Consider the following 27,917-nt stretch of genomic DNA (forward strand, 5'->3'; position numbering starts at 1 on the left):
CAGGACTTCTTGTGAGGCATGCATGTTGCCACGGCAACAACACACGGTCTAATTTGTACATATTTTCTGAGCAGCGTCATTGGTTGAAGCATCCTTCCATAACAGCTTCTGAGATCCAAATAAATGTGAAAGAACGAGAGGAAGAATGAAAACCAAACTGCTTGGATTGGAGCAATTGATCCATTTCAAATAGAGGAGAATGTACTTTACGTCTTGTCTGCGAGTACTTTTCTCTGCCAGTACCACCACAATAAAATAAAAACAACAAGCATTACTCTGTGAGATTGTATTCTTAGTGTGTTATAACATTACATTCATTCAGTAATGTATGTTGTGATACATTCTTGTACTGTACGCTCTGGTAAAGGTAATGATCACCCATACTGCATGTGAAAAGTAGGTGTGTCTTTGGCCTTCAGCATCCCCATAATACACATCGTTTAGTACCTTTGTACAGCATATTATTATCATCATTTAATACTTACTGTTGTAGATTATATTATCGGATTGAGAATGAATCCCTGGTCAGTAATTCTTCATAATAACATGCATATACTGTAGGAGCAATATGGCCTTCCCAACCAAGTCCTTGAGTAATCCAAAGTATTTACAGTAGAAGTACATTGTTAAACTCCATACACATTATAAAAATGACTAAATAAAAAATAAATGTACTAATTTATCTCTTCATAAGAAAATAATCATGACCTTAAAGCTACTTCTCTTCAACACCAGAAACTCACGCACGGTACCACAGACAGAGTATTCACATTGTAAGGCCATTATGACAATGTGATTCAAGATAAAACCTGAAAATGAGAACTGGATGTTCTTTACAGCATTGCAACAAGAGGCCGAGAAAATAAAATGATACAAAAATAAATTCCCCTCGTCCCACTGAGCCACCTGTCCATCATCTGTCCATCGGCTCCACACAGCCAGACATGCAGAACTACAGTGGGCTGATCCATGCAGGGTTCTCTATATGTAGATAGGCGTCTCCTGCCCTGTCAGCAGTCTGAACATCACAGCAGGCATCGTCTTCATGTTGATCTGGCAGAGATGAGGGGAGGGGAACAATTACACTGTCAACTTCAGAGGCGCAGTCCTAATCACATCACTTGGCCTAATTTACTCCCTTCAGTCAGAGGAGACGTTGAATCCATGAGTGAATGAAGAATATGCTTCTTTGGCTTTAAAGGAGACATACGCTGGGAGAAATGATACTGTGTGTCAACAGCTGGTGAAAGCTGAGTAGAAGATGCACCTTGCTCACCTTGTTGTATCTTGCATATTTAATCCCTACAAAAGCCGAGGTGTAAAAATGACACGTTGAGAGAGTTTGTGCGCCGGACTTTAAATGAGATTTAGAGGGGCTAGATTTTGTACCAAGCTAGCTGTTTGCCCCTGTTTTAAGTATTTATGCTAAGCTAAGCAGCTGCTGGTGGTAGTTTCATATTTACCGTACAGGCATGAGACAACACACGGCAAGAAAGAAACAAAAAAAATCAGGTATGTGAAACTGTTCTTTTGAAACACAGTATCCATTTGGTGGTAGATAAGGATATGCACTCATTTGTAGATTTGAGGTAATTAGGTTAGGTTGACATTGAATGGAATTGCATATTTCTTCATTTCTGACCAGCCAAGTTTTCTCAAACAATCATTCCTCATATTATTCTATTAGCGTTTACGTCATAAAAATGCATGCAGGATTACCATGAAGTAGGTAACCAAAAGTCTGTGTCTTTAACTAACCTAAAATCTAATCTGTAGGTATGACTTGAAAATGCCTGCATGGTACAGTGATTTGTGTGGTGCAGTAATCAGTGAACATTGCTATCTTGTGGCATGATGTCTTCTTACCTCACCCACTGAGACAGACAGGGTTTGAACAATCTTCTCATGTGCCATGGCCACAACACTCTGACCATTTATTTCAATGATTCTGTGTCCAACACGAACACCGCCTCGTTCAGCTATGCCACCTCGCATCAGACTGCAGATCTGAAGAAGAAAAAAGACACTTTGCGTTTAACTGCATAGTATAGCACAGCCCTCACTCCTTAAAAACAGCTGCGTCCTCAACACAACGTTTAGTGTAATGATTCATACGAACAAGGGCTTACTCACAATGCCATTCTGCACACTGAAACCAAGCTGGAACTTGAGATCGGGTCTCTTGATCAGGACAGTGGTGACAGGAGGGCAGCTCACAATACTCAGCTTCACCGTCACCTGATTCTTCAGACCCTGGACCAAAAACACATAAAAAACATTTTTAAAGGACAAGTCTGATGATTACCTGAAGTCAAAGTCTTATTTAACTTATTCCTCTATTAGTGTCCGAAATAATATTAAAAACATGGAAGCAGCAGCTATTTTCGATTTGTTCCTACATACAGTACATCTTGCTAAATATTACCACTGAACTAAATCCACATCAAAACATAGTCTGCAACAAATAGTCTGTTTGAGCAGCATTGTCTAACCACCAGGAAATCGTTTATGTTGTGTTATTTCCTTCGGCGATTGAAATGAACACTGCATATGTGACAACCGGAGGTGCATGACGCTGCGTACTTTGATGATGCCCTGGCAGGTGGCAAGTGGCAGCCCCACCAGGCTGGTGTCATTGATGGACATGATCTGGTCCCCAACACTGAGTCTTCCAGAGCGAGCTGCAGGGCCGCTGTTCAGCACACTGGCCAGGATGACGGTGGGCAGAATGGAGCCCCAACCAGACTCAACGATCACCACACCGAGGATCTCCCCTTTCTGCTTCTCCACATTCAGCTGGAACAAAGACGAAGCCTTTCTTAATCGTTTTCAAGCACATTTGGAATGTCAAGGTTTAGTAGATTTGTGAGGTTCAGGTACAGTGATTTATGTTTCGGGAAATCCGTCTGTCATCATCCACAATTCCCCTGCAGCCAAATACAAAAATGTCACACCTCTTTACAGTTGTCTGAGTTTGAGAAATGGACGAGGTCATCGTGGTACATTTCCTGGGAGTTGATGATGTCACTGTATTGTTTCTGGCTCAAGTCGGTCGGGTTGATGCCGTTGGCTCGCAGGAACTCTCTGTAGGCCACGCTAAAAGCCTGACCGATGGACTGTGCAATGAGCTGTGCCTGTGGGAAGGGGAGAGTTTGGGGGAAACTACTCAGCAGAGAGGCTATCCGAGTTGACAACAGCAAGGAGGTGAGACACGTCACAATGTTTAGTGACCATAGAACAAATATCTAAAACAAAACTAAAGTAAAAAAAAAAAAAAAACTAAAAATGCATGAGCAGTTTAGCAGCAAACACTCACATCCTCCGACTCAAAAACATAGCAGATCATCCTGTACTGATTCTTCCCTTCGCTGGCAGTGTCGAGAGATTCTGAGAAGTCCTCTGATGAGGCCTGAGACATGCGCCTCCGTGCCATCAGAACAACAATACTGCCAATGTCGGCGATATAGGAGATGGTCCTCAAGGCACTGTCCATCATCGTCTCCTGCGGAGCAAAAACAATGTCACGCTTTGCTCATTATTTCTGAAAATAGATTCAACACAGAAGGGCAGCTCAATCAACACACAAAGAGGTCCTCACCTGTGTGTCAGCATTCAGCACTTTGACAGCTTTAGTGGAGATGAACAGATCTACCTCTGTCATCATTTGAGAATCTTCATCTTGGCTCTTTGAAATAAATGACATATTGATTTAATCGGACGTTCAATATCTGTGTACTTTTATCTCACAGTGCAAATTTTCACCTCATTATCAAAACACTAACATGTGCAGGTGAGCAAAAAAAGGCATGCAGCAGCTCCACCGTGTGGTAGAGAAATGACCCTGCTGCATGGCCTTCACAAATAAATCTGATGGCAATACAGGTATACCGATATATATACACTTAGAATTCCATTACAAGCCTAAAAGCTACTTTAGAAGCCCAGGCATCTGCCAGTGCTGATTAACCTTGTTGTTGTATCCAGAAACATTAATTGTGATTCTTAAACCTGCAAACACACAATTAGGATCGGGAACAAAGTCTCTCTGAAGGTTACTTGTCTTATGGCATGAAATCCCAGATCACCATCAACTTTGAATCAATTCTTCTAGACACAAAGTCATGCGTTTGCTAAAAGTGTTGCTACATTCTCGAGACATAGACACAGGAAGACGGTAGGCAGCAGCATCTTTGGCAGACTTGAATATATATGAACTGAATCAATGGATGTTAACGACTGTCTCCCCGAGGAGGCAGATTACCTTGATACGACTGACAGCTTCATGGGCCTGGGACATACGGACAGACTTGGATGGGTTTTTATCAGACAACACCTGAGTGCAGCCAAGGTAGTTAGCAGCAAAGATGATCCCATCAATAAGATCCTCTGGCTCACAGGGACCTGGGACTATGCAGCAAAACAAAAAGCTCCCATTGGAAAACACTGTAATGTGCTGCAATAAATGAATACATTTGTCAGAATAATTATGAGATAATTACCGTCCTCAAAGCTGGGGAAAGAAGCGGCCTCCTGTGTGTTCTTTAAAACAAGTTATCATGTCAATAAGTTAGACTTCAATGGACAACTTTGTTATGGCAATAATACCTGAAATAGACCATATCAATTATCAAAGCAAATATTTCTTTGAGAGTTGTGGCCAAATCATTCTCCAAACGTTAGTGGGAATAATACAAAACTAAATTATGAAGATGGAAAAATGGTAATAAATCAAAAGTGGTTGGATCACATCTTTGACAAGATATCTTCGGTTGTGTAATAAGTCTTTACCTTGGGTGTGTTGCTGTCCTCTGCAGGGACAAGCTCTGGACACGGAGGCCTCCTCACCTGCTCTGGCATGACCTCAGGTATCACAGCTGTGCTTGGCTTCTCCCCCTGTTGTATAAAAACATCTGTTTTAACTTCAGCAAGATTGTTTTAAATGTTTTGTATTGTCCTGTGTAGATGATAACCCAATGGGGAAAAGGATAAAAAGACTATTTGTGACAAAGCATGTAATTATAATCATACTTAATTCACTCTGGGACACAGAGACTGTAGATTGTACAGAAACAAACACATGACACACAGAATGAGATCTGACAAAGGTTTGCCCTATTTGCATTGACTACCTTATTTGCATTGACTACCTGCTGGGGTTTCTCTGGCCATCTCTGCCTCTCCTCAAGAGGCTCCCTCTGTTGTTCCGGTGTGTGATGAGGAGCCAGGGATGGCTTGATAACCCTGGGTTCACTCTCCCGGCTCTCAGCAGAGGGACTGGGTCTGGGAACAGGGGGAGTCTCTTTAAGAGGCGGGGCCTTCTGGGTGTCGGCAGGCGGCTGAGCATGGGCGTGACGAGGTGGTGGAGGAGGGTGTGGCTTACTGGAACCAGACCTAGCTTTGGTCCGCACAGTGGCTTTTTTGCAGTCCTTTGGCAAGGTCTTTGGACGCTGTTCATTGCTGTTGGTCGTGCATCCTTTGATCCCAGAAACAATATGCTCCATGTCATCTCCTGTTGCCTTCCTCCCTCGTCCTTTACCCTGCCTCTCCTTCTCTTTTGCACCCATGTGAGAGGACTCACACTTCTTACTGGCTCCTGGGATATTATGGTTTCTTGTGACTCGAGTGCCGTCTTCTCTTTCCCTTTCATCACGTCCCTTTCTAATTCTTTCGTTCTCGTTGTCCTGATAAAGGCTAGTCTTCCTTGGAACACTGTTCTCCATCTCCTCTAAATCCTCTATAAATTTGGCCCCATCCAGCACCTCTTCTATCTCATCTCCATCACTGAAGAAGAACCTGTTCTCATGGCCTTTTCCCACCTCCCTCTTAGCTTCGTCCCCTGCAATCGGAGCACAATGGGACCTAAAGCGATGGCCTGTTTTGTGAGGCTTAGTGTCCGATTGTGATCCCTCACATATTGCTGTGCCGTGACGAGGCCTCGGAGCGATCTGGTCAACAGCAGTGCTGTTCTCATTAATATTATCACCTACTGCATGCTTTATATAGCCACCGTCCTCAGGAGAGTACTGTTTGTAGTACCTCGTGCCCACAACGCCCTCCTTGTTTAAATGCAGCACCTCATCATAGTCCTGCTCCACATCAGAGCCCACGTTGTCGTAGTCAGAGCAGGTGTCCTCCATGTCCTCAGGACTAGGGTCACAACTCATGTAATAGTGGCTTGCAGGGACAGGAGGAATCAGCTGGTCGTTGTTATCATCCTTCAAGGTACACAGTAGTTTCTTAGACTCCTCCCTCACCAAACCTTGCTGCTCTTCTTGGCTCTGTGTCGTGAGTCCTGGACCGGGGCACGGAGGGCTGGGCGCCAATATTTTGGTAATGGTTTCTGGCGTTTGTCCATGAGCCATAACTGGCCCTGTAAGCCCGCTACCCTCAACCCTGTGAACATTTATAGAAAATCAAAAATTAGATTTCTTTAGATGCATTATGCTCTCTGTATATTTTGACTTGATACCTTCAACAAAACATTGCCTTACTTCGTAGAACGTTTTAAAAGAGAATTTACACAAAAACATGTCATAATTCTTCACCGTAACCAACATAAATGAACTGCCACAGGTTATGCCTGTCTTTATCATCAATGCATACATTATTTAGCCGTTAAGATTTTGTATCAGCTACAAAACCAATTATTTCCTGGTTTACTTTTCAAGCTATTACAGTAAAACCCAACAATACATTCTCCCAAGCACTCCACTCTATACAAGATTTAAATAACATATGATCAAAGATTTGTTTCCAGACTTACACAAACATTTGGAATGAGATGATGTGAGAGTAAATGTCTCTGTTTCACACGCTAAACAAACCCAATACCCACGAACAGTAACCACTTATTAAAGTCATAATAATGTACATCTATGTATTACTTCCACACCATCTGCTGTTGTTGTTTGTTATCTGTTATCTTGCTTTGTTGCATCTGCTCTAATTTGGTCTTGATGTCCTGCAGAACAGAAAACACGCAGCAAAACCATTTTGAGAGAGTCAGGCCAGCAACATGGAATGTTTTTCTTATGTGATATAATTGCTACTCTACAAAAATATACCCTCACTTACAAACTCATCCCTGTATCATGTAGTGTGGTTAGTGTGAGTGCCAGATGTATGATCCATGACTTATGTCTTCTTTGGGAAACCATTTGTGGAATAGTATATCATTATGTTGACATCTGAGCAGCATCTCTGAATGGATGTCTGCCCTGGACTAAGGCACAACATCATAGCTATTGGCAAATGAACAGACAATGCCACAATTCAATAAGAATGAATTGTTTTAGTGACAAAAAAGAAAATAATCGAATCACAACACAGTTAATCAAAGTCATACTGATACTGATCAATTAATGAATTAGTCGATTGACTGTCTGTTAATCTGCAACCATTTTTATAACCCCCCCCCCCCCCCCCAAAATAATTTGGAAAATAATTGACAGATTGACTGGTAAATGAAAATAATAGTTTATAATCATCAATTTAAAATACCAAACAAAAACGAAAACAATTTTACATTTAGACTGACTATTCCTCAATAAGACCCCTAAGACCTCCCTGGGTCTATCTATCTTCATTTCTATCGTGATTTTAAACAAAAGAAAAGAAAATGTGATAATGCTGTTCACAGTCTGGTGATGAAGGCCTTATGACTTGATTTGAACTGAATCTATTAGAGTTATCACGCTGAACGTGGTCTGATACCCGCCCAGTCTAAACATGTCAACACCCTCATCTAAACATGAATCATGGAAGCTTGACTGGAAGAAAAAAACTGTGTGATTGCGCGGTTTTGGGCACAATCATTTGGATATGATTCTGGTTTATCAAACAAACAAAAAAAAATCCCAACCGTCCATTGTGTTGATCAGGTGATAATGCAAATGGGTTTATGGTATTATGAGTGGGTACACAAACCTAATCCAGATCACCATCAATACAGGACAACACGCGGACCTAATCATGACCTCTCCATGGTGCTGAAGTGGTCATTAAAAACAAGGCTCAGTCTTTATGGTTTTACGCATTTCGCCCTGCCCTTGACGTATTTGTGGTGGTATTTTATAAACCCATTACGCTGAACTTTTGCCGCACCTGCAGAAGTGGTTGTTGTGGTTGCTCCGGTTTCTACACAAGTGGACGCCGCATTCCCATCTAAAACATCGATAACATAATCAGATGTATGGTTTTCCTGCGTAGGCTATATAGCACGCATTGGTGGAGCTGACATCCCTGCACACACACGCACGCACACACACACTCAGAGACAGACACTCTCGGCTGGTTTCACCATCTGGAAGCAAATATTATCCTGCTGCTGCAATTCACATCGACCTTGATTTGAAGCATCGAGACTGCACCATGCTGATATCCAGCTTGTGGGCTGATGTTGTACGAGAAGAGCACATCCAGCATTGTCTACAGCTCTGTTATCGCAAGCCGAATAGGCCCACATGCATTGCTATTACATTTTTCCGACATCCATACACAGACGATCCTACGTGCCACTTACCAACATCAGTGCTGTCGGCGGCCCTCCTTGTAAAATGCCCGTGTGCTGATCACATCAGATTGCTCTCCGGAATGGTGATTTTTGAATAAAAGCCGCACAGCAGCCCAGGAACCTGTGTAGAAAATACGCCCCCCCCATCATGTGCTCACTGCTCTCTCTCTCAACAAATACAACAAGAGGCATAATGAATACATATAGTCAAACAATCACTAATTGACCCATATAATTTGCGTTTAAAACACGTATATAGGCTCATAGTGATGTCTTATTTAACGGTGCACTGGAGGTGCCATTTATGTAAAAGAGGGGATTGTAAATAGTTTGCATTCTATTCCCATTGACTTTCATTTAAAATATATATATGTCAAAAACAAATATTCTACATCAAGAACAATATATTTTTTATGTATTTTAACTTGTTTTTTTGCGAAATATCGATGAAGTTGGGATCGATTAGTACATCCTAAAAGGCATTCTGCGCTCCGCTGGTTGAGCCTGAGAAGCGGGATTGTTATCATCAAACACTGCAGCTCTTCTCCCGGTATGTCGTCTTGTGTTTTAAATTGACAGTCTTTAAATGAATGTTTTGGGCGTTTTTCCAATGCACGTGTGAAGCACCAACAACTACAGATGTGTGACAGTTTAAAAGTGTCTCTTTCTGAGCTAAGTTAGCCGAATAGAGCCTTAGCATTGTCTGTCCATCGACACTGTCCACACCGATTATTCTCCTCAAAGTATGCGACAAAGAAAAGCTTCTAAAACACAGAAAGGTTTGCATTTACCACTTCCGCCTGCATCATGACCGAGAGAGCCAACAAAGACAAACTCAGACGTAGTTTGTCGTTGTCCAAGAGTAAGAAGAAAGGCGGCGTCAAAGCTGGGACATCTCCAATCACCTCGTTCTTCAGCAGCCAGCCTCCACCTAAGCTGGCCTGCCCCCTGTGTGGCCAGTTCGTACCAAGATTCAAGATCAATGAGCACATTGATTTGCAATGTCAGAACTTTGAGAGAGGAGACAGCAGCGCCGCCTCAGCAAGTAATAGTGTTGTGCCAAGCAACCAGCTGTCACCCACAAGGAGTCCCCCAAAGTCCCCAGAGCCGGATCCAGAGAACGAAGAAGATGTCAAAGAGACAAAGACCAGCCCTTATTTCAAAAAGAATAACTCCCAGCATGCACCACGGGGGGTAAAAAGTAAAAGTGTGGTCAGGACGATTGACCTGGGAAGTCTCTCCTCCAAGTTATCTAGGAAAGGTCATAAGGTACCTGAGAGGACACAGGCGGGGGATAATTCACCAATGTGTACTGCAAAGAAGATACATTCTTCTGAGACACTCGGGAGCTCACAGAAAGAAAATCTTCAGAGTCTAGAAGACAACAAAGATTGCGTGACAGTCATTGACCTTACAGACGCTAGTGCCGATACTCCAACTGCACCGGAAGATCCATCGTGTTCAGATAGAGGACGTAAGCTCGAAGAGAAAGCATCAAAATCAGACACTGTCCCAAAACGGGTTGCTCCAAAGCGGCACTCTTCTTCCTCCAAACTCTCAAAGAGAAAGAAGGAAACAACTTCCACTGGCAAGGTGTCTGATTTCAGAAAGAAAGCAAAATATGAGGGGAACAGCGGGGAGCCAGATGAGGTGTTATCTAGTGACAGTGTAGGAGACACAACTGAGGTACCTTCGACCAGTACTTGTGACGGCCCTTTGAGTTCAGAGGAAACATGTGAGGAAAGTGCTGCAGCGATTACTCGTGATTCACTGGCCGAGTCTGGTCCTGAGAACGCCGCTACTAGTGACCGGGAGAGCTCTCAGCCCCCACGGCTTCCCTACTACCTCCGTAACTTCAGGACCGTTCTTCAAGCTGTCCTGGAGAATGAGGACGACGGGTCGTTGTTCAACCAGGATGACATGTCGCTCATGCATGCATTTGAGAAGCTCTCAGGTACGCTTATACATCGCTCAGTCGTGGTTATTGAATACCAGTAAGGTCTTATCACTCACGTGTATGTTTCCTCTCAAAGTCATGGGGCAGAAGCTGTATGTGAGACTCTTTCAGAGGAAACTGAAGTGGCTCCAAGTAGATAAACTGGATTATGAAGAGATAAGCACTGATCTGGGACCTGTGGCTCAGGAGTTGGTTCGAGGTGGTTTCCTACAGACAGGTAAATAAGCCCTCATATATTTTGACATTCGAGAGCATCTTTGGGGGAATTAGCACAAACCTCTGCAATTATTTGCATATATATCATGTGTTGGTAACATCTTTTAGCTGTGAAAAACAATAACATCTTGTTTGAATGATGGCAATCTGTCTCCACTTCCTAACATGTGCTCATATTTTTTGGGGGAAATAAGCATAAAGAAAGACTAAACTGACTAAGACCAAAACAAGCAGGTAGTTGACTGACTGCCCAAGAGGGGGCAGCCCTGAGCTCTATTCTGCACAAAAACCTCCACTGCCAAGACAATAATTGGAATTTTTTTTATACTGTGCCATTTCTACCATCTCCATGTGCCATGTCACTTTTGACTAATACTTTGTATTGTACCAGTCATTTTTGTAAAATTGTAGAATAAAGAATGTAAATGATCTGGCTGAAAGACCACATCACCCAAAATATGCATATTTTCTGTCTCCTGTTCATCCCCTCCTGTGCTATTTCTGTTTGTCAAAGAGAGTGATCTTCAGGATGTGGGGGAGGCTCTGGATCTCCTGCCTGCTCCTGAGCTCAAAGCTCTGGCTAAGACTTTCCATCTGGGCAGTTCTGGGACTCAGAAACAGCAGCTAGTGGACGGACTTCTCCGTCTGAGCAGACAAAAGTGCCTCTTCTCTCTGACTCCTGCTCAGGCCAACATCGGGGCTGTCATCCTCAAAAGGTGAGAAGATCAAATACATCGTGCTCATTCGCAGCACTCGTATCGCAGTAATGAGCTCACCCCTGCGCTCTCGAACCTTAAAGGGCGAAGCAGCTTGCGAGTTCCTGTGTGCGCCTGTGTCGTGGTCCTCGAGCTGTCTTTTCCAGGATCCTTCTCCTCTTCTCTCTGACGGACACCATGGAGGAAGAGGAGACGGCGGCTGGTGGGCAGAGCCAGCTCTTCACCATCCTGCTGGTTAACTCGGGACGCCTGGCCTTCCCCGACTACGCGGTGCAGCGTAGAGCCAAAGTGTTCCAGGACAGAGACGATCTCATCAGGTCTGCCAAAAGAGTTAAATGGAGTTATACATCTACGCAGGATAGCCAGGAATAAACACTAATGACTCCGTCCACAGGTATGAAGCATCCATGCGAGCTCTGCAAGAGGTAGTCTCAGCTATGCAGGGAGGCCAGTGGGAAGAAGCCATGGAGCTTTACACTGCTGCCAAAAGTGTCTGGCATGAGCTGAGGAAAAACCATGACCTCAGGTGACGTAAATATTTATTTTCATTCCGTCTAGAACAGAGACAGTCCCGAGATGTTGTTTAATGTTGACATTTTGTTGGACAGTCACCAGGAGGAGCTGCCTGTGTTCCTGCGCAGCTTCACCACGGGGTGGGCTTACACTCGGATCTTATCCAGAGGGGTGGAGATCTTGCAGAGGCTGCGTCATTACGAGGTTTTCTGACATTATCCACTCGCACTCTGACAGAGATTCAAGTCCTTATGAAGGTAAAGTTGTGTAAACAGTACTTTAAAGATGTTGCGGGTCTACTTTTGTGTTACAGGAAGCAGTAGAGGAGCTGCGGTCTTTACTGGTGCAGTTTGTTTACTGCCCGGACAGCCGAGGGCGATGGTGGGACAGACTGGCGCTGAACCTTCACCAGCACCTAAAGAAACCCGAGCAAGTGAGCACCGGTGTCTGTGGTTACAGTCACCTCTTTAAGACCATTTGTTTCCCTTTGTGTGGCAGTGAGCTTTAGCAACAGCTGTCGTGTTTTCATTTATTTAATGTGTTCCCTTTGCTCCCAGGCCATCTGCGCTATCAGAGACGGGCTATCGGACCCTCTGGTGCGAACTGGACATAAACTTTCTCTTCACCAGAGAGCCGTTAGGATGAAAGAGTCGGCCAGCTCGAAGAAGTATCGCCTTCAACTCAAAGACCTGCCCACTATCCAAGTCCAAGATGTCACGCATGTGAGTGCAGCACAATGTGTCAGTATTTGGGTTCCTAGGAAAAAGTGGTAATTGTTTGGTGTATGTAAAATGGTAGTTAATGTTAGTATTTTTGTCGACAGGTGACCATCCGGGGACAGCTGTTCCCTCATGAGGGGGGCATGGGGAAATCCAAGTTTCTTTTACCAGCACATGGTGAAGGGGAAGAGAGCTCTGAGGCCACTGTGATATGCTCTGTGGAAGAGCTGTCTTTAGCACATTACCACCAACAAGGCTTTGACCAAGGTAAGCAGCTTTGATTCACCTATTAAAGATCTTTCGATATCCGTTTAACACCTCGTTGTTGATGTGATAGGGATCCATGGAGAGGGCTCAACATTCTCAACATTGTTTGCTCTTCTGCTTTGGGACATCATTTTTATGGAGGGTATTCCAGATGTTTTCAGGAATCCGTATCAGGTGACGTAAGCTCTGCCTTTATAATACTTGCGGGATATCTGTGCGTCTACTTAATACTAGTCGAGCTCATCCTCCTTTTCTTCTCACAGACATGTCCGCTGGATCTTTACACTGATTGTTTCTATGAGAACAGAAAAGAGGCGATCGACTCTCGTGTGCAGTTACTCAGTGAGTCATCAGTGGAGACTCTGCATGACTTGTTGGGAGATGTTTGGACCTCCGAGGAGGGTAAAGTGTGTTCACTGGTCAGCTGGGAGCGTTTCTCATCCCTTCAACAGGCACAGGTGTTTACTGTCACTCTAAATATACACTCAGTAGCCACTTTATTAGGTACACCTGTACAATCTAAAGCAATTCAATGCAACAGCAAGTTGGGAACGAATATTAGAAACACATTTCAATATGTTACAACACCACCACTAACTACAACCTCAGTAATAAACGTGACATCACATTATAGTTTAGAGAACTGTTCCAGGTCTTTTTGTCTACATGTGTTACAGTGGGTACTAACATGGTGCTGATATACTCTATTTGCAGTCCCTCGTGTCATGCCTGGGTGGAGCCTTCTTAGGAGGGATAATAAAACGAATGTCCAAAGACTACAGACATTGCCGTGGAGGTTTGCCCGATCTGGTGGTGTGGAACACCTCAAACAACAGCTACAAGGTGAGAGCACATCCTATTTGAACTAGACATCTTCCTGTGTGTGTGTGTGGATTCATAAACTCTGTGGTACTTGATTGAGGTCTGGTTACAAGGGGGTGTACTGCATTTGCGCAATGTGACAACGGGTGTCTTGTGTCGTAGCTGGTCGAGGTGAAGGGGCCCACCGACCGGCTTTCCCAGAAACAACAAATATGGCTGGAGGCGCTGCAGAAGCTGGGGGCTGATGTGGAGGTGTGTCACGTGACGACGACCGGAGCCAGAGGAGCTCGTCTTGAATAAACCGACGCGGAAGAACTGACTGATAAGACGTTGCTGCTAAGTCATCAGTGTGTGGTCCAAAATGAAAGCACCAGCAGACAGAAACAAAACAAAAGATGTGGGAGCTTTTCTGATTTTGGTCATTTAGAACATGTTTACATCAAAAACTCTTATCTTCCATAAATCACAAATGTAACCCTATTTGAGTATAGGAGGGAGAGGTGTATCCTGAGATGAAGTTCAGAAATACAGAGCAGAGCAGATGCATGACACCAAAGTGTTTCTTTTTCTTCGGCAGCACTATATTCTCAGGATCTCAGGTTTCCAAGCAACGAAGATTCACATTTCAGTTGGCTGCTTATGAATTGTTTGACAGCTCGACAAGTTTGTTATGCAATTAATTACTGTGATACTATGGCTATAAATATGCTGCTCTGCCACTACTCTACCAGAGAATGGAAATAATAGGGCTGCAATCAATGATTGAATTGCTGTTTGTTCTCTCCTTTAGCATTTGGGCTGTACATTTCAGAAAATGGTGAGAATTACAATTCCCTAGAGCCAAAGTTGTCATCATCACATTGCTTGGTTGGTGCGAAACAACAGTCCAAAAAACCCCAAATTATTCAGCGTACTACAACAGCTGTGACGACCCTCACATTGGACAAAGACAGGCAGCAGCACATCCTCACAGTTAAGAAGCTGGAACTTTGGAATGTTTTTGCTTTTTTTATTTTTAAAAAGATAAATAAATTAAAACGCAATGGTATTAACTGTCACTGAACTGTCTTGATATGTAAAATGTAAAAAGCTGATGTTCACACTGAAATATTAAAATAAAACTTTGATATAATGTTTCTGTTGTCTGATGATCGTGTCATGTTGGGGTGAAAGCTGTATACATTACATTACACTGTGATGAACGCAGACCTGGATCATGAATGCATTTGGGGGGAAGGGATGCCAAAAGCTGCCGTGCGTCTGACGTCATGACGCAGGAGCGAGAGAGGAGGCGATGAGAGGAAGGTGCAATAAACACACAGGGCGTCTGCGCCTATCGAAGTAGGACAATAAAGTGAAAACGGTATCAATGTTTTAACAATGGATTTGTCAGACATGCTTCTTCTTAAAGTTTTCCTTGTGTATTTACTGAACCACACCCAAGGTGAGTGAGGCGTTTCATGGAGAAAACGTTACAAGTTGTGTTGAATCCATGAAGCTAAGAGAAAGGCTGCTAGCCCGTTAGCTAGCAGGAGGATCAGCAGGGCCTGCTTGTTATGAAGAGGACTGCACCCTTTTTGCCGTATTACTTCGAGCTAAAAAAAATGACACAGAGTAAAAAGCTGACTTGGATTCGTGTAGTTGACTGAAATAAACCGATATTGATGTGTTATTTATGCGTGTTGTCACAGTTTTTATTGTCAGGTTTGGCTCGGTTTTGTTATCGTAGCGAATAGCGCCGACAGCCATTGTTATGAGAAGATGGAGATGCCGACTGGGTCAACGAGCCATTAGCTTTGTGCTAGCTGACGCTTTAGCTGCTAACGTTACGTCAAAAATAATAAACGTAGCCGTTATGTTACCTGTGCCAGGGTTTACAATGTATATCACAGACAAGTGGTCAGGTTTGTTTCTGTGTTGGGACTGGTCCGTGCTGTATCGCTATGCTAATGCCGCCTTCTCTAATTTAATGTAACGGTATTGTCTGGATTCAGTATCTTATTTTGAAAATGATTTGTCTGTGATTTTAATTTTGAAAACGAAATTGCCACTGTGAATTGCTGCATTGACTTGTGATGAACCCAACGTTTCGTTTAGGCATCACATGCATCATATACTGGTAAATAGTTTAACAGTGAAATAAAATTAGCTGCATATGACTCAGATTTACTTCTATGAACATGTCAAACAGTTGTAGGGTTCATATATATGTTATATATATATATATATATATATATATATATATATATATATATATATATATATTACATCTCATACTGGTTCCCTTGTCAAAGTAGCAAACACAACTTTCTCACTTAACAGGGCCACCTCCTGTGGTGAATTGACATGTGATGTTATCACTCTTAAGTTGTTTTGTATTGTTTTTTTTTTAAATAATGTGGATGGTTTGTTTGATCAAAGACATGCCTACTTAATGCTTATTGTCTTATCCTTTTGTAGGCCTTGAGAAATTAAAATATTTCAGAATATTCATGGCCTTCACTTCTCATCGTCACCCCAATGAAAAATTCAATGTTAGCACCTAAATATTTCATACTTCACATGAACAGAGAAGTAGCTGAACTCTGGTCGGTCTACTTACGATGTTTCTTACATAGTTACCCTGAATCCTATAATTTATGGCTCTCTAGTCGGGCATAATTACCTGTCAGACACTACTAATTACATATATTTACTGAAAATACTTTCTCTTGGTTTGAATATGAAGTAAAAAATCTGATCTCAAAGACTTGCAAGTATGCTCAGTTTACTATCTTAACCTTAGAAACAAAGAAACTTTGTGAGTCAATTAAATGGCCTCAACGAAATGACTGCTTGTCTGCCTTTGCGTGTGAAGCAGTTGGTGGAATGGGTGGAATCTCTTCCCTTCGAGCCCACCACCCACTCTTCTGGTGGCGAAATAATAATACTGTGATGCTGGAGGCTGTCGTTAAGCACAGCTCCAAAACTGGCATCCAGTTGACTTATAACATATTTAGCTGCATTTTAAAACACAGACATTTTATTTCACACCTGTCACAATTTTATGGACACTTCAAAATGTCCTAATGAAGGACCATGCCTCAGTTACTTACTCCACAACGTAGCTGTTATACTCTGATGTCACCTTAAAGAGTCAAATACCATCTATGCTTAAAATATATTGACTAACAAACAAAACTAGCATTTCAGTTTCTCTGCCATCAGCTAGAAGTAGTCGATGTGATAGATGCAGTGTGGTGTCAAGGCTGTTACAAACCATACTTTGATCTTCCATTTTTACCTTTTTCTCTTAAGATTTCATTAAACTTACGAATAAATGACAAAGAGATTATATCTATACACCTATGATGGCTGTGTTATTTACTTTGATTCTATAAGGATATGCTTTTCAAGTTAACATGTATGTTCCTTGTTTTTGCTGAGTTTTTGTTCCTCTGTTCCTGTCACACAGGGCACTATAGGAATCCCCTGAACAACTACATCCGTCACTATGAAGGCCTGTCCTACGACACAGAGCTTGTGCACAGCAACCATCAGCGGGCCAAGAGGGCGATCGCGCATGAAGACAAGTTCCTTCATTTCGATTTTCACGCCCATGGAAGGTTTGTCAAGTTTGTCAAATATTTACTTGATGGGAAATTCAGTTTGGCTCTCTTTCTGTCTGACTCTCTGTCTATTTTTTAATGTTGTGATGATATCGTGCTCTTCTTTGTCTTATGACAGTAAACTGATTATTATTTGTTCTTGGGCCTTTTGGTTGGACAAAACATTTGAAGACATAACTTTGCCCAAACAATGTTAGTCGCTGCCCTGGTTTGGGTTTGTTCTGATACTCTGTCACAATGTAAATACATGCAGGTGAGGTAGAAACTGTTTCTGCGTTGGTGTGTGTGTGTGTGTGTGTTAGTTAGCCCTGTGAGGGATCAGGTGTTTCCAGGGTGTCTCTGTACACCTGATACCTGGGTGGGAACCCCTTCTAGCTGAAGAAGATGGATGGATGGACACACACAGTCTTTGTCATGCTGCTTCATCCAGCGTTTTGAAGAGGTGCTGCTGTTTGATAGAAAGTTTCCACACACTCCACGACAAAGTCAGGACCATCTGGCTGGGAGCTTGGCAAAGGCTGTTCATCGTCCTGCCGGCTGTTCACAAACTCTGACGCTGCTCAATAGAGAAGAGAACGTTGAGAGCCGAGCAAACGAACACGGAGAAGGAAGATGTATGTTCCTTTTTAAAAAGCAGGAATATGTCGGCTTCTTTTCCTTTTTGAATTCACAACAACGCTGGAGATGCAACTCAAATTCTTACATTTAATTTGCAGCACCCCATTAACGAAGTCATAACAGAAAACAATCGTGGTACAAAAGGTTCTCTACATTGTACCAGATTCCTGTGCAATCAAGTCAAGTTTGACCCTCACTTCCTGATCCTAATACTACAAAGACCTCTGTTCTCTCATGGCCAATTTAACTGCTGTGTCTGGCCCACAGAACAGTAGCTCACACACAATAAGAGCAGTGTGTAGGTGTTCCATTAAACCCAAGATTTACTCTGGCATCTTTGTTTCCCTTCCATATGTTTGTTAAACCAAAACAAAAGCACCATTGTTTCAAGATGTCCTAATTTTCTGTTCCCTCTCTTACAAGATAAGTCTTCAGTTTCTCCTCTGCAACCGAAACCGCTTAGACGTCTTCTCTCTGCCAAACTATTACCTCCCTGTCACCTTTTCCCCCTTTCATTTACATTTTCCTTTTTCTCAAACACCGGGGGAATACTCCTTATCTACAAAAGCAGTGCCAGATCCACACACAAACCCTTTAGGCTCACATGGTTTTGGAAACAAACTTCTCGCAATGTAGAAAACACCGTTGCCCCACCGTTGTAACCTTCGTCATCAAATTCAAAGGTCTTGTGTTTTCTCTATTGCCTATGAATTTCTTTCTTTGATTTCAGGCATTTTAATTTACGAATGAAGAGAGATACAACCTTGTTTTCCCAAGATTTGAAGGTAGACGTTTCAGGAAACGAGGTTCCATTCGATACCTCTCACATCTACACCGGAGAAATCTACGGTAAGACGGCCCTACTCGTACCTGTTTTAACGCATCGCTGCTCGATCTAGTGTGAATCCTCTGACATCTATACCTCTGTACTTTGGGTTCCCAGGTGAGAAAGGTACCCTGACTCATGGCTCCATTGTGGACGGTAAGTTTGAGGGCTTCATTCAGAGCTACCATGGCTCCTACTACGTGGAGCCTGCTGAGAGATACCTGCAGGGCAAAGACGTGCCCTACCACTCAGTCATCTATCACGAAGACGACATACGTGAGTCCCCAGCAACTTTCAGCAACACAAACACTTTGACACGCTGTGATCGTCGAGTAATCGGATGCACGCATTCATAAGTGTGTGCTCAGGGAAGTGTACGGTTAGACTGGTGTGATCGGCCCCCAGGGAGCAGAGATACCCGGGCTGCTTGTTGGCTGAGTAACGGGATCTTTCTCCCGGGCTACTGGCTCATGTTAGCAGTCTTCCCAATGTTGGTACTGATAGTGAGCACCAAGCATACTTCACTACACTGGCAACCTCTAATTTCAATTGATCTGTGTACACACTGACCGTGGCTGAGGGGCAAATTAAACCGAAATGTGAGAGGAATTGCTAATGAGAGCGACAAGAAAGTATCAGCTCACATAGCAAGGCTAGGCTTGAGTGGCGTGTAAGTACATCCATTAGCTGATCATGAAAAGTGCCAGAAATAGAGAGACTCAGGGGGTTAAGTAGCTAACATTGTCTCCCGTAATCCTAACTGTGTTGTGTCTGCCTCTCTCGCTCAGACTACCCGCACAAGTACGGCCCAGAGGGAGGCTGCGCTGATAGCTCTGTGTTTGAGAGGATGAAGAAGTACCAAGCCTCAGCAGAGCCGCCCAAGGTGAACTTCACCACAGTGAACCCTCACAGTGTCTATTTAAGGGACGGTTTGGGTTTTGGGGGAAATGTGCACTTCTCTATCTTAGTGGCGGTTAGAGATCCGCTCGGATGCCTTTTTAAGTGTCTGTGTGCTCTTTGAGGTTCTATTTACTGGTGAGAATAGCCGATCTCAGCTCAATTAATGGATTGTCTACGTGACTAATTAGTAGCTCATCACAATAGCATGGAGAAAAAAACCACGATATATTCTATAATTTATGTTTTTCTCGACTGCGCTTTCATTTTCAAATAAAAATTCGATACAAGTATAGCTGCATCACAAGTGCATTCGTCCATGCTGCTGTCTGAGAAATGAATTCAATGTTAAAATGACCAACGCTGCAGTTCTTCCAGTGGCCTCTGGAGGCCGTCTCCAAGGCGAATCAGTCTCTATAGACGGGGAGGTTTAGGAATGCCGACAGCCGAAACCCCCTTTAAGCTTCAGAGCAGCTCTTTAGAAACCTGTGGGTGACGTGTCTGTGGTGTTCCACAGAGAGGAAGGGAATCTGAGGGGTGATCAACTATACATAATAGCATGTTATTTATTTCAACCAGTCAGAAGTTTCACGTTGTATTTCTTTTCATTTGAGAGGAGTTGTTACTGAATCCCCAAAGATTCCTGTCAACAACTATATGAACACGTATTCAGTCTGCTGCACAATAACAAAAGGTTTTTCTAATCCGAACAGAGTTGGATCTCAGAAATGACATTCAGTGCGTCGTTGTTCAATTCGTACCACGTGGACCAGAGATACAAATATTATGATTTGTTCTATGAATATATATTAAAGTTTCTTTCCAAAACATGTTCCCCAAACCAAAGCATTCCTCTTATGGGACACTTGGTGTGCTCTTATATTGACTGTCTTCCTTTCTCCACCATATTCTAGAATGCAACATAGATAGCACTTCTTCCACAGCAACAGTTCATGAACATACTGCAGCCTAAAAATACCGGACATTATTTATTTAGCCTCTGTTTTTGGTTGAAAATGCTGTATATACATATATATTTCATTCAACTCTCATCTCCTCACACCAGGAGCTCCACACTGAGGCGGGCTTTAATGACCCCGTGCTGCTGAGGAAGAAGAGGATGGCCCAGGTTGAGAAAAACACCTGCCAGCTGTTCATTCAGACTGACCACCTCTTCTTCAAGTACTACAAGACCAGAGAGGCTGTCATTGCTCAGGTACTACTCAGCCCCAGTGGGAAACCACAGCGTGATGCCAGCAGGCTGCGGTGGACAGAACACAGTGGAGTACAGTGAAGTACACGGGTAGTTGAAGCTTTTTTTTTCTTGTCATGACCCTTTCAGATCTCCAGTCATGTCAAGGCCATCGATGCCATCTACCAGGGGACAGACTTCATGGGCATTCGCAACATCAGCTTCATGGTGAAACGGATCAGGGTACGTCTGGTGCTGATGTTTAGGCCTGTGTGGGTTTTAGACTTCTTCCCTCTGAACTCGTCGTCGTCCTCCTCTCGTACAGATAAACACCACCAGCGACGAGAGGGACCGGTCCAACCCGTTCCGCTTTGCCAACATCGGCGTGGAGAAGTTCCTGGAGCTGAACTCGGAGCAGAACCACGACGACTACTGCCTGGCTTATGTTTTCACCGACAGAGACTTTGATGACGGGGTGTTGGGCTTGGCCTGGGTGGGAGCCCCTTCAGGTACCGAAAGACAGAAACTAAATATTCTGTGCTTTTCTAAAAGCATTATGCAGCGTATAACGTAATGTAGAATGTTCTTTGCATTTGGGAGGAGTCACATTATCTTAAGGGAACACACAGTCTCAGTGAATATGAGATTATTCCAGCAGAACAGCCGTGATTTACAGCTTAAGTTGATTGTGATTCATCAGGATTGCACAACTAGGAAAAGTGTTTGTGGTGTTTGGGATTGGTCGTGAGAAGCGAATGCAGCTTCAAATATCAACTCAGACAATATGCAGATGTGACGATTCCCAAAGGTTTTCATGATGGCCCTAGCCGTGTATTTATTGCACTCTGGTACTACACTTAATTTGAAGTTTTAAAGGAAGATATTGCTTTAATTTACTGTGGAAGGTTATGTGTCCCCCGCCTGCGATGACGCACAATTTCACCATCTTCTGTAAACATGTTGATGAATCCCGCTGAAGTAAGACATTATGTCATCTCGAAAGTAATTTAAAAAAGCTGTCGTAGCATGAATCAGATTCTCCCTCTTTAATAAGAAACATTCTGCATGTTTTGCAGCTGTGGTTTGAAATCAATTTCCAACTTTCATTTTGCAGGGAGCTCCGGAGGCATCTGTGAAAAAAGCAAGCTGTACTCAGACGGGAAGAAGAAGTCTCTCAACACCGGTATCATCACTGTACAGAACTATGCCTCCCACGTACCTCCAAAAGTCTCCCATATCACTTTCGCACATGAAGTAGGACACAACTTTGGCTCCCCGGTGAGTTCCTGAGACGTGCCACATTAATGCACGGTGAGAATGACACTTTGTACCCGTCTTCTTTTAACTCGTGAGTGTTCGCTTTTCCCTCTCGTTCTCAGCACGACTCTGGATCCGAGTGCACGCCGGGAGAATCCAAGAGCCAAGACAAGAAGGAGAAGGGCAACTACATCATGTATGCAAGAGCGACGTCGGGCGACAAGCTCAACAACAACAAGTTCTCCGTCTGCAGCGTGCGCAACATCAGCCAGGTGCTGGAGAAGAAGAGAAGCAACTGTTTTGTCGGTGTGTTTCACTGTTTTCATCTTAACGGTCCATTATTCTGATTCAGGCTGCCTGAGAGGCACCAGCATGTTGACTGGTATTGGCTTTGAAAAGCAGTCTGGGCATTCATATTTTGGTATTTTTCTTTGTGATGTTTTTTTCTTTTAAGTGTCACACTTAATTTAAAAGCTTAATCTATTTTGCACATGCTGTTTGAAGTCTCATGCGTACATATGACCTGGAAATTATTAGATTTAGGTGTAAGCTTCCAAAACTATCTTGGTTCTCTCGTACTGTTTTAGCTTTTTGGTCCTTTCTCATACAAACTGACGAAGAGTGTCTGTTTGAGTTCAGTGTTGCGTTGGTTCCTCTCAAGGGTGAAGACTGTGATTTTGTTTGTTGCAGGAGCAAATTCTCTTCAGAACAATATTTGTTTTCGTCGTAAACGTCTTGATTTCTCGTACACTTTTAGCTTTCAGTACAAAGAAGTCAAAATATGAAGCATCTTCCAGTTTTTGGGGACCAGACTCGATGTTTATTTGTCCTTCCCGAAACAGAGTCCGGTCAGCCCATCTGTGGTAACGGCCTGGTGGAGCCGGGAGAGGAGTGTGACTGTGGCTACAGTGATCAGTGCAGAGACCAGTGCTGCTACGACGCCAACCAGCCTGACAACAGGAAGTGCAAACTAAAGCCCAACAAAGTCTGCAGGTAGACGTGGATGTTATCTACGTGGTTTTGTTTGCCTCAGCATTTTGAGGTTTCACAAGGCAGCTCATTTGTGATAGTTCTTGACCAAACTCCTCTCTATCCCACCAGTCCCAGCCAGGGTCCTTGTTGCACTCCCGAGTGCTCTTACAAGGGTCGCAACGAGAAGTGCCGAGAGGAGTCGGAGTGCGCTCACCAGGGCATGTGCAACGGAGTCGGTTCCCAGTGCCCCACGTCTGAGCCCAAGGCCAACTTCACCGCCTGCCACGGAGAGACTCAAGTCTGCCTCAACGGGGTAAGACTTCACACCTGGAGGAGCTGGTTGTTATAGCGACTTAGTATTCGCACCAGTCAGCGTCTGATCTCGCCTGTCCTCGTGCTCCTCCCCCGCAGGGCTGCTCCGGCTCCATCTGCGAGAAGTACGGACTGGAGGCCTGCACCTGTGCCAGCCTAGATGGCACGGACGAGACCGAGCTTTGCCACGTGTGCTGCATGGAGAAGAGTGAGTCATTTACCGTCTTTTTCTTTTTCCCTGCCTTGAGATCTATTTTCTTTCTAAATATAACGTGCCTGAGATTTCGTCTCTTTCCTTTTGAGTTGTGTTGACTGTCTGCGATCCGTCTCCGCAGTGAATCCCAACACGTGCAGCAGCACAGGATCAGAGGGTCTGGCTCGTTTCTTCAATAAGAAGGTGACCACGCTGCCGGCCGGCTCGCCGTGCAACGACTTCAAAGGCTACTGTGACGTGTTCATGAAGTGCCGCCTGGTGGACGCGGATGGACCGCTGGCCAGGCTGAAGAAGGCCATCTTCAACCCAGAGCTCTATGAAAACATTGCGGAGTGGATTGTGGTATGTATCACCTTCTGGATATCTGATTGGATGATTAGTCGTTCATTATTATGAGGTCTTTATGTTGTGACCGTGTTTGATTTGTGCTTCATTCTCTCCTCTAGGCCCATTGGTGGGCAGTGCTATTGATGGGCATCGCCCTCATCATGCTCATGGCTGGCTTCATTAAGATCTGTAGTGTGCATACACCGAGCAGCAACCCCAAGCTTCCTCCTCCCAAACCACTTCCAGGTGAGTCCAGAGGTTCACAAAGAAAGTTGACGAAATGTAGCTTGGATTGACACGGTTTACCACCTGACTGACAAACCATGTGTTTGTTAACATGCCTCAATAAATAGAAACATGAAGCAACATTACAGTCAAGTTTACCAGGTTTCACACCAATTTGCCATTTTAATTCTTAGGTTTGGTACAAACACTTAAATGAACAGACGTTGAGTTTCGTGAGTTTCTGGTCAACGTGTGAAAACCACACGCTGTGTTTGGGCTTATCTCAGAGGAACGATGACGGGTGTGAGAGAAACTTATTGAAATCTTTGGTGGTCCTGGGTCACACTGTGAGACGAGACGAGAGCCAACCGGAGCATTTAGAGCTTCAGCAACCCAAAAAAAAAGCTATTTCTAAATTGTGATGGAGTCTGATATTTAGGACCAAAGTACCACTGCTGCTGTGCACAATTGCATTTCACGTTCCAAAGGCGGCGGCACCGTGGTGACACTTTAGAGCGGTGCAGAGGAATGACGCGAGTTGATGACGTGTGTCTTCAGTTGTAACTCTACGATTCACCATGCTCCAAAATGCCTCCGACTTGATCTCCTACAGTCTGACACAGACTGCAACCACAATCTTATTCGGCCCATCTCCCGCAGCGTGACATGCAATGAACTTGCGACATAGTTGTTATTGCAGTGTAGGCATCGGTAGCAGAGTGCCAGTAGGAGCGATTTTGTTTCGGAGGAAAACCCCCACAATCTGTCTTCTAACGAGCTCAAATACCTGCCTTTTTTTTTTTTTACCCTGACAGGCACTTTGAAGAGGCGGCGAGCGCAGCAGCAGGCGGCTAACTCCCAGGTGCAGAACCAGTCTCAGCACCCGCATGCCCACCAGCACGGACACGGCGGCCCGCGGCAGCCCCAGAGGCAGCCCCAGCGGCAGGCGCAGCCCCAGAGGCACCACCGTCAGCCCCGGGAGAACTATCAGATGGGCCAGATGAGACGCTGAGACCCCTGCATCCCCCCCCCCCTCCCCCCCCTCCCCCAATGCCTTGGCTCCTCCTTGTGCCTACAGTGGGAAACAAAAAGCGTCACTCCATCCAAAGAAAAGCCTGACACGGTTGTTAGTCGTCATCATATCCTCCATTTACAGACAAAGCGGATGCGTGAAAAAGAGACGACACTATCTAGCAACTCGATTTGGCTCTTCGTGGAGTGGACTCAGCCATCAGCCATTTCCAATGCAGTGCGATCTAGCATCTTTTTCCACCGTTTCTTTTTCTATTTTTAAGGAGTGCCAAGGAGTTAAGGATCATGTGTAGCTTTAGTACATTCTGTGATGTGCGTCTTCTTGAGCGACACGCCCGTGGCTGCTGGTGAATTGTTCCGTGATTTTCTTCTTTTTTTTTTTCTTTTCGCCATTCTAGCCGGGAACGAGAGACACTCGGTGGGGATTTGCGGCACTTTTGTGGTTCACACATGTCAAGCGGCAAAAGACACAGGCCTCCGGTCTCTCGTGCAGACCGTCTTCTGCATGTGACTGTACATATTTAGTGTATCATAAGTGAAAACAAACTATTTCTTCTACTGTAAATCTGTAATTCTTCACTTTTTTTCTTTTATTTTTTCGGTTAGTGCTCTCAGGACTCTTAACACATAGTTGAAGGACTGGTGGTTGTGATGAGTTCCTTGGACGTTGCCGTTGAGGATTTGGCGCCATCAAGTTCTCTTCGCAGTCGTCCTTTCAGGTGGATCTCTTTCGTTAGATTTGCTAGATTTCGAATTTGAACAACAAGGTCACCATAGCCCACTTTTCAGGCCTTCTTCGTTCAAGGTCCATTTTTCATCTTCTTTTTTTTGTTTTTATTGTCTTGCTAACATGTTTTTCTTATGTTGTGTAACAAGCTAGATGAGGTCATGGGAACAGAAAGGGAAGATCACCTAGTCTGGGACACCCTTTTATCGTCTTACCGAACTTGTTTTTGATCGTGAAGAATGAAAAACCACTAACTGAAGCTGAGGATGATTCTATCTGTTCAGATATGAAGACGAGGGAGCGATGAAGGCGGCTGTGGCTTAGTTTAGAAGTGAGAGTGTATCATGTTACAGAGTTAGTTTACATGAGTGTGGAAATAAACTTAAAAATGATTCCGGTGTGGATGTACAGAAAAAAAAAGTAAGATTAAATCATTCAATTGTTCTTCAGAGAGCGAATCTAAGAACTTTTCAATGTGGGCATGCGGACACATTTATTAAATGTGACGATTAATTGACAAAGGTCTGTAATATTTGTATGTCACACAACACTATTTACTTTTGACAGCTATTAATGTTGGTCTTAAAACAAGTGGAAGGAGCAGCGTAACGCAGCAGTCGCACGATTCACACATTTCCTCAGTGTGTTCACTAGTTTCACAAGCTGCTGTTTTTTATTTTCTCGTTTAAACTCACCAGTTATCTCCTGGTCAGATTTCATCACGGAAGAAATCCCCTGAAGAGCACATGAGTGTGAGGTAACGTCAGAGTGCCATAAACGTGTACAGCTGATCTTTCTCCGCACAGGTTTTTATAAACATCCAGTAGACACTCAATAAAGGAGACGTGATTGTTTGACCTCGGATGTTTTCTTCCTCCCCTCGCTGCAACACGGCACGAGGGGCGTTTTGGAAAATGATAACGTGATAACACGAACCAGAAGGGTTTGATAATCCGGTCATGATAAATTGTGCAAAATCCCATGATTTATTTTTCCCTGCAAGCATTTCACCCACCAACAGGTTTCGGGGGAAGTGCGGTGAAAGCGTTCAGCAGAGTACATTTTGTGCTCTGATTTTATTTTATTCTGGCATTTATTTTTATTAATTTTTTAAAGCATGCAATACTATTCACACTTAATATCTCACAGCACAGTCCTGGTGGTCGTAATAATCACGCCTGTGCTCTGGAGGGGATATGAGAAACAACGTGTCTCACAGTTAGTAGTTTATTTCACACGGCAGATGAGTTGGGCAGCTCGGCGGTCGCTATAACGTCTCATTTCTGTACAAAATGGAGCTCTTTTTAAATTCCGTCTTCTAGGCTGGATCACGCCCGCTTAAGCCTCGAGAATTTACATGTAAACTTGTACAGTACTTCGAAAAGTTGCATTTCATTTGAAAATGAAAAATTACATTTTGATACATCCGTTTCATTTTTTTGTATTCTAATTCCGGAGTAAGTTGTTCGACTATGTGACAAACCTTCCTCTCCTCTAAGTTATTTATGTTCTTATATATGCTAGTTGAACTGGACTTTGCTTCTGATGCTTTTCTCCACCGTCATCGAAGGTAAAAACAATTCAGGGTGATGGAGTCAATGTTACATTCATCATTTTTGTCTCTGTTCTCCTGCGGCATGGTTTGGGGTCGAAGAGCAGAAGAATAATGCCTGTACATTTACTTTCTTTTTAATTTCGTAGTCTTGGTAAAGTTTTTAGATAAACGTGCACTGAAAATGTCCAAATTGAGTTGAAAATGTTGTAGGTGATGTAGGCCGAAAGAACACAAGATTAAAAAGTAATACTACTGTCTGATTTTAATGTTCACTGTGTTTTATACAGTATCGGAATTTTTTGTTCACTTTGAACATTTTTACTAAAACAAAATTTCAAATTGTATTGTGCAAAGAGGTGTAATTTTTGGAGTACTTGAAATGCATTAATTAAAAGACTCGTTCAAAATAAAATAGAGCCCTGTTTACTGTCTG

General features: G+C 43.6%; 3 protein-coding genes across 4 annotated transcripts; 2 read left to right on the forward strand and 1 right to left on the reverse strand.

Moving 5' to 3' along the window:
- Positions 1 to 981: 981 nt before the first annotated feature.
- Positions 982 to 6,362, reverse strand: apba2a (amyloid beta (A4) precursor protein-binding, family A, member 2a; the record flags this gene model as incomplete). Of its 2 annotated transcripts, none has more annotated exons than XM_079280521.1 (11): positions 982 to 1,053; positions 1,867 to 2,007; positions 2,134 to 2,253; positions 2,584 to 2,796; positions 2,955 to 3,134; positions 3,317 to 3,502; positions 3,599 to 3,685; positions 4,262 to 4,407; positions 4,500 to 4,539; positions 4,789 to 4,893; positions 5,148 to 6,362. In XM_079280521.1, the coding sequence occupies 11 exons, from the start codon at positions 6,360 to 6,362 to the stop codon at positions 982 to 984; spliced, it is 2,505 nt and encodes an 834-aa protein (XP_079136647.1). The 2 variants fall into 2 exon arrangements, with proteins under 2 accessions (XP_079136647.1, XP_079136648.1); XM_079280522.1 differs by having other exon boundaries at positions 5,145 to 6,362.
- Positions 6,363 to 9,169: 2,807 nt separating this feature from the next.
- Positions 9,170 to 14,728, forward strand: fan1 (FANCD2 and FANCI associated nuclease 1). The gene is made up of 13 exons (XM_079275780.1): positions 9,170 to 10,466; positions 10,546 to 10,686; positions 11,200 to 11,401; positions 11,485 to 11,718; positions 11,796 to 11,927; positions 12,010 to 12,118; positions 12,228 to 12,347; positions 12,472 to 12,636; positions 12,738 to 12,900; positions 12,971 to 13,074; positions 13,164 to 13,358; positions 13,615 to 13,743; positions 13,885 to 14,728. The coding sequence occupies exons 1-13, from the start codon at positions 9,320 to 9,322 to the stop codon at positions 14,020 to 14,022; spliced, it is 2,979 nt and encodes a 992-aa protein (XP_079131906.1). The 5' UTR covers positions 9,170 to 9,319; the 3' UTR covers positions 14,023 to 14,728.
- A 324-nt stretch (positions 14,729 to 15,052) lies between these two features.
- On the forward strand, positions 15,053 to 27,915 carry LOC306790779 (disintegrin and metalloproteinase domain-containing protein 10-like). The gene is made up of 16 exons (XM_079287272.1): positions 15,053 to 15,166; positions 17,177 to 17,327; positions 18,679 to 18,797; positions 18,892 to 19,050; positions 19,563 to 19,657; positions 20,738 to 20,887; positions 21,014 to 21,106; positions 21,189 to 21,372; positions 21,978 to 22,141; positions 22,243 to 22,426; positions 22,963 to 23,113; positions 23,222 to 23,405; positions 23,504 to 23,612; positions 23,740 to 23,960; positions 24,065 to 24,191; positions 24,986 to 27,915. Exons 1-16 carry the CDS (start codon positions 15,103 to 15,105, stop codon positions 25,180 to 25,182), a joined length of 2,352 nt encoding a protein of 783 aa, XP_079143398.1. The 5' UTR covers positions 15,053 to 15,102; the 3' UTR covers positions 25,183 to 27,915.
- The last annotated feature ends 2 nt before the right edge of the window (positions 27,916 to 27,917 follow it).

Source organism: Melanostigma gelatinosum (assembly GCF_949748355.1).
Source record: "Melanostigma gelatinosum genome assembly, chromosome: 1".
Taxonomy (NCBI): Eukaryota; Metazoa; Chordata; class Actinopteri; order Perciformes; family Zoarcidae; genus Melanostigma; species Melanostigma gelatinosum.